The sequence below is a fragment of the Nansenia antarctica genome (assembly GCF_963989245.1).
Source record: "Nansenia antarctica genome assembly, chromosome: 5".
In the NCBI taxonomy this organism is placed as follows: Eukaryota; Metazoa; Chordata; class Actinopteri; order Argentiniformes; family Microstomatidae; genus Nansenia; species Nansenia antarctica.
In genome coordinates, this window is record NC_137690.1 from 71,513,609 (window position 1) to 71,520,096 (window position 6,488).

The 6,488-nt window shown below is 40.9% G+C and overlaps 1 protein-coding gene across 1 annotated transcript in view; it reads left to right on the forward strand.

The window, feature by feature from the left end:
- Positions 1-6,043: 6,043 nt before the first annotated feature.
- Positions 6,044-6,488, forward strand: part of atf6b (activating transcription factor 6 beta) — a gene marked incomplete at its 5' end in the record, with an annotated part of 23,173 nt that continues 22,728 nt past the window's right edge. Inside the window, one exon of the mRNA XM_080530818.1 lies at positions 6,044-6,116. Within this exon, the coding sequence (XP_080386944.1) occupies positions 6,044-6,116 (73 nt within the window). The remainder of the gene's footprint in view (positions 6,117-6,488) is intronic.

Here is a 6,488-nt window from a genome sequence, read left to right on the forward strand (position 1 = left end):
AATGTAATTAAATTAATAAAATTATTTAATTTTAACAGATTAAGACAACAAAAACATAAACATACAGTACCAGTCAAAAGGTTGGACACACTTCCCCATTCAATTGAATAGAACATTGACATAAAAACACAATGTAAGAAAACATTGAGATAGGGCTAAGTAAAACTATAAGTAAATAAATATCATCCCTTTTTATCTGGTGAATTGTTAGTTACATTATATTTCACGTCACTTAAATACCCATATAGATTGCAGGTATTCTTTTAACAATGTTCAATATTTTTGGAATATACATAGGTTCTCGTTATAAACCTCAGAAAGATTGGGAGCTGCCTTTTCCATCACCAATGTATCAAGGAGGTAAAGCGTCTGCCCAACGGTTAATGTTTGAACCAGAACTCTGCGGTGAGGTGGACCAACCAAGGCCTCTCATTGGTAGATGAGGGACAGGGCACAGGGATAAATGGTGTGCCCTGGTCCTCTATTGGTTGTGTGCTCTTTTAACCCTCTGCTTATATGTACCCTCCTTTTAACCGCCTATGATTAATGTATGCTCTTTTAACCCTCTGCTTATATGTACCCTCCTTTTAACCGCCTATGATTAATGTATGCTCTTTTAACCCCCTATGTTATGCCCTTAAGCTAAATGCTTGTCCTGTCTACTTTTTTGTGCCTAGGTCTACCTATATTTTATCTTTTAAATGTACTTTTTTCCTCCAGGGAGCCGTGTACAACATCATGGCATAGGGACTGCGGATGAAAACTAGCTTTCTGGCTAACTCTGGCGTATTTACAATTTATTTTTGTTTTATTAATATGCACTGTCCCTTGAATAAATAAATGAATCTGAATCTGAATCTGGTAGCTTTTGATTGGTCAGCCTAGCAAGCCACTCCTCTCAAACTCTCCTTCTATGAAAGACATAGGGGCGGCTGTGGCTCAGGAGGTAGAGCTGGCGTCTAACGATCGCAAGGTCGGCAGTTCGTTCCCGGCCGGCCACGTGTCGAGGTGTCCTTGAGCAAGACACTGAACCCCTAATTGTAGCTTGCTGCCATTGGTGTGTGAATGTGTGGGAGAATGAGAGGCCATTGTAAAGAGCGTTGCTCTGCAGGCCCTTTCTTCTCAGAAGCTCACATCGACACAATGGATTTCCTTTGGCTTGTCTCTTGCCTTGCTTTTGTCAGTGCTGGCTATGGTAAGCATAGCAACTCGTGACGTTAGAATTATAAGGTTCTATCTCCATTTTTGTCAAAATTGAGTTTTTTTACATAATCTGATCCATTAGGTGTTTATTAATGCCTGTGTGGTGTTATTTTTTAAAATGTTGACATTTTTGAGTTAGTAATTCATAAAATACAAAGGTTCCATCTCACAAAACATAATGGAATTTAAAAACTTTGACGCTCAATATCTCTGAACTACCCTAAACGGAGATAGAACCTTATAATTCTAAGCTCACAAACTGTGTTCTCCTCTGCTGGGGGTTATGTATGGAAGTATACCTGCCATAGTGAAATCATTAGCATGCATGTAAAGTGTGTGATCATAGTCGAGGACAGGGAAGAGTGATGCCTTGGCAACCCTCCTCCTAATGTCGGAGGTGAAGCAGGACTTATTTGTATCTGAAAAAACAAGTGTTACTCTTGATCAGGTGTTCAACATGCGTTTCACAGTTTATCATCAGCCCAAATGCCCTGGTACTTATAATGTGGGACTTGTTCAATTTTGGGCTCTTTTCAGGGTACACATATTATGCAGATCATTGTCATCAATTTAACAGGAAGTAGAGAAGAACATACATTTAGTTTAGTCCTCATTCAGTACCTTGTGAAGGTCAAAGGTCATGCTGAAGGTCAAGAACAGCCTGCTGAACTGAGGAGACGCAGGATTAATTCAGAGACCTCAGGAACTACCAAGATCTGTCTGTATCCTTGAGCACTGAATGGCGTCAAAATAATAATAATAATAATAATACTAACTTTTTATTTTTGTGATTATTGTGACATCATCACCGTTCTATGTGCTTGGCCATGAGAGAGGTTGAAGAGTCCAACCAAGCCCTGCGCACAGAACTGGAGAGACAGAGAGAGGAGCTGTTCGGGAGAGAGGAGCACAGCACCATCCTGGAGAGAGAGGGAGAGAGAGGGAGAGAGAGGGAGAGAGAGAGGAGAGAGAGGGAGAGAGAGAGGAGAGAGAGGGAGAGAGAGGGAGAGAGAGAGGAGAGAGAGAGGAGAGAGGAGCACAGCACCATCCTGGAGAGGCAGAGAGAGGAGATGAGGTCAAGCCTGCTCCTCAGAAACCCCAGCAAAGACTCACACACCAAACACAACTCTCCTAAACACAACACATCATCACACATGACACATGAATGAATGAATGAATGAATGAATGAATGAATGAATGAATGAATGAATGAATGAATGGTCTTTATTGTCATTGCTATAGTACAGGTACCAAACAACGAGATTTGGGAGGGGGGGCTCCCCTGGTGCTAGGAAAGAAAAACTAAAAAAACAAGAAGGGAAAGGAGCTGGTTTACATAAATAAAGGCTATGTACACTATCCACTATACTATACTGTACAGATAAAACGAGACATCACACAGTCTCAGGGACCACATCCACTGTCTTGCCCCTCCCCTCCCCTGCCCCATCTCCAGACACAACCACCACCACTATAGTGATTGGGGATTCTATAGTGAAAGATGTATAATTCTCCCACCCCTCACTCGGACACACTGCAGTGCACTGTTTCCCCGGAGGCCCGTGTCTTGGATATTGACATGAAACTGCCATCAGTACTGTCAAACTCTATCAAACGTGAGTACCATCATCACACATGTTGGCACAAATGACACCTCACTGCAACAGTCTGAAGTCCTGAAAAAACATTATAAGATTCTCTTAAAGAACCTCCAGGCGACTCGGAAGAACATCGTTATATCCGGCCCTCTTCCATGTTATGGGAGAGGTGATGGTAAGTAGAGTCGTCTTTGCTCTCTCAACAAATGGCTGAGAGAGCTATGTACTGTATGTCAAAAGGGATCCTCTTCATTAATAATTTAGATTTATTCTGGGAGAGACCGGGATTTTTCCATGCGTGATGGCTTACATCCCAATTACAAAGGTGTTAGATTATTATCAGGAAACATAGAAAATGGTATGGCTCAATGACTAGGCCTGTCTCCCTCAGAACCAACCATGTGACTCTGGACAACTCAACTTTGCACTTTGTAATATCAGATCACTATCATCAAAAGCATTTATAATTAATGATCTGATTGTCGATAATATGCTTGATTTTATGTGTCTAACAGAAACATGGCTTGGTTCTGATGGAGTTGTCTCTCTTATAGAAGCTTCTGCCCCAGAATATTTATTTTCCCAAGTTACTAGAAAAAACAAGAAAGGAGGTGGATTAGCAAGTGTATATAGTGACAGTTTTAATTGCAAACAAATTACTCTTGGAGATTTCTCCACTTTTTAACATCTAGCTTCATTACTTAAAAATGATACTCCTATTCTCATTGTAGTGATGTATCGCCCACCAAAACCATCCCCAGTATTTCTACAAGAATGTTATGATCTTTTGTCTATCATATCAACTGACTATGATAGGTCTCTATTGGTTGGTGGTTTTCATATAGATAATGAATCCAAATCTAGAGATGTTATTAATCTATTATCTTCCCTAGATTTTACTCAGCGTATTACAGAGCCTACTCATAACAAAGGCCACACACTAGATCTAGTTATTTCAAAAGGATTGAATATTTCTGTGTCCTCTGTTCTAGACATTGCTGTATCAGATCATTACTGTATTTTCTTTAATGTCCCACTGGTGGTAACCTGCTGTTAGCTACTGTGCTCCTCTGACATGATGTACTTCAGGGTTGGCTGGGGTAGGAGCCTTGGTCCTTCACGTGTTTTAAGGGCTGGCTTAGGGACCAGCTCAGAGACATGCTCTGGTTTGGATTGATTCATGTGTGTGTTTTGTATTTTGTGGAGCTGTGTTGTTTAAAGTGTTGTTGTGTAATCCTATTTGTATTATGAACAGGCCACACCCACAAGAGAGACCTCTGTCTCAGTGTGTCTCTGGGTATATAAAGGTGACATAAAACAACATCTGGGATGCTGAAAGGGTTGTTCTCCAAGGAGGGCGGGGTTTCGGTGACTGCGTTACCTGTATATTGTACACCTGTTGTTGCCTATGGTTACGCCCAAGTTGCCAAGGTCACCTCGAACTGAACATTTTTGTTTCTTTTCTTTTTTTTTACATAAATAATAATTATACTCCAACGAACCAAATGAATGACAAATATTTTGACCAGCAGGTGCCACTAGTGTACACTGTTGATCATAGCCTCCAGTAATAATAATAACCTTTATTTGTATAGCACTTTTCCTGCAAATTTTGCAGCTCAAAGTGCTTCCACACAGCATAAAAACAATAATACAATAGTAATCAATAAAACACACAATAGCAATAATATAAACTACATAATAAAACAAGAATAAACCATATTATATAATGTATTATATTAATATATTATTATAATATATGTGTTGGAGGACCAACACAGCAGCCATCATCAAGAAGGCACAACAGCGGCTCTACTTCCTGAGAGTCCTCAGGAAAGACCACCTCAGACAGGAGCTGCTTGTGACCTTCTACCGCTGCGCAGTGGAGAGCATCCTCACCTACTGCATCTGCGTGTGGTTCTCCAGCTGCACAGCCGCAGAGAGGAAAGCGCTACAGAGAGTCGTGAGATCGGCCCAGAAGATCATCGGCGCCCCTCTCCCCTCTCTGGAAGAGCTGTACAACACACACTGCCTCAGGAAGGCCTCCAAGATCTCCAGAGACCCATCCCACCCTGGGAACGAACACTTTGTTCGGCTGCGCTCAGGCAGGCGGTTCAGGACCATGTCTGCAAGGACAAACAGACTGAAGCTCAGCTTCTACCCTAGGGCCATTCAGGCCCTGAACCCAGCAAAGAACTAGGTTCTAGGCCCTGGACGATCTAGACAATTTGAAATGGCAGCTACTAGATTGTAAAGTGCAATATTGTAATACAACTGTGAACATTCTAAACTTGCTAACTGCGACACTTTAATGAATGTGCAACAAATATTATGTGCAATATGACAACCCTTGTGTACATAAAGTTCAGATATAGGAAAAAGTTAGGATATTTATAGCATAGCATAGAGTACAGCACAGTGTTTTATTGTATAGTATAGTATAGTGGATAGTGTATATAGCCTTTATTTATGTAAACCAGCTCTTTTCCCTTCTTGTTTTTAGTATTTTTTTCCAAGCACCAGGGGAGCCCCCCCTCCCAAATTTCGTTGTATGGTACCTGTACTGTATTAATGACAATAAAGACCATTCATTCATATAATACAATACAAGGGGCATTGAACAAAGATAAACAAAATAACAAAATAATATAAGAAATATAACGTTTTCCCATTACTACTGCGCAGCGCTCTGCGCAGGGAATAACTGCCAGATTGGAACGCACCAATCTTTCTTTTTTCAATACGAAAGAGCATATTTACCGCCTGTGATTGGATATATTTGCCGTCACTCAAAATACTAAAGTCCGATTGGTCCAAATCACCTTTAAAGCATTTTTCTTTCAACCATAGGTTGGGCCCAGTGACCAATCGCATTCATGTTATACAACACGATTGGTGTATTAAAGTGTCAGTCTTACACGGCTAGCGCTCCGATTGGTCTCTACCGCTCCAGTGGGCGGGACATTTCCTTCCAATTTCATTTCCTCAACCCGATGTCATCGGAAGCAGCTGCGAAGGAACCGAACGAACCAGACAGAATACTATGAAACACAATGAATAAAATAAATAAAGAATCACAATAATATCACGCGAGAAATGTAGTGATTATAATCTCTCGACCCCTGAGTGACCTCTTCGTCTAATGAACATCACTCTGATCTAAAAGATAGAGTCCGTGGGATCGATATTAGTTCTGTTATCAGCCCGTAACGACCATCGCTGTCTGGGGATATTATTATATTATGACTACGGACCTGCTGGCGGATCTGGACAGCCGTTTCTTCGCTGATAACCTTCTGACCAGCGAGGACTGGGGTGAGTCAGTGACCATGGAAGAAGATGGGGAAAGTATCCAACCAATTTATTATAAAAAAAATAATAAAATGGTTGGATACTTTCCCCATTATGACATTATAAGAAATATTATCTTCATATTTCCAAGACATCTCAAGACAGATTATAAGACATACTTCCTTCCACACGTTTGAATCAGTCTTAGTAGTGTGTTTAAGGCTTAATAAACCAGGAGTGTTTGGGTCCGTATGTATGTATGGAGACGTGACGAGGGTTAACCGGGTGGACCGGGATGGTCCGCTGCCTACAACTACATCTGATCTGACCAGATGGAATCAGACTGTCTGATTGCACCATTACATTAGGAAATTAGGAAATTAGGAAATTAAAAAA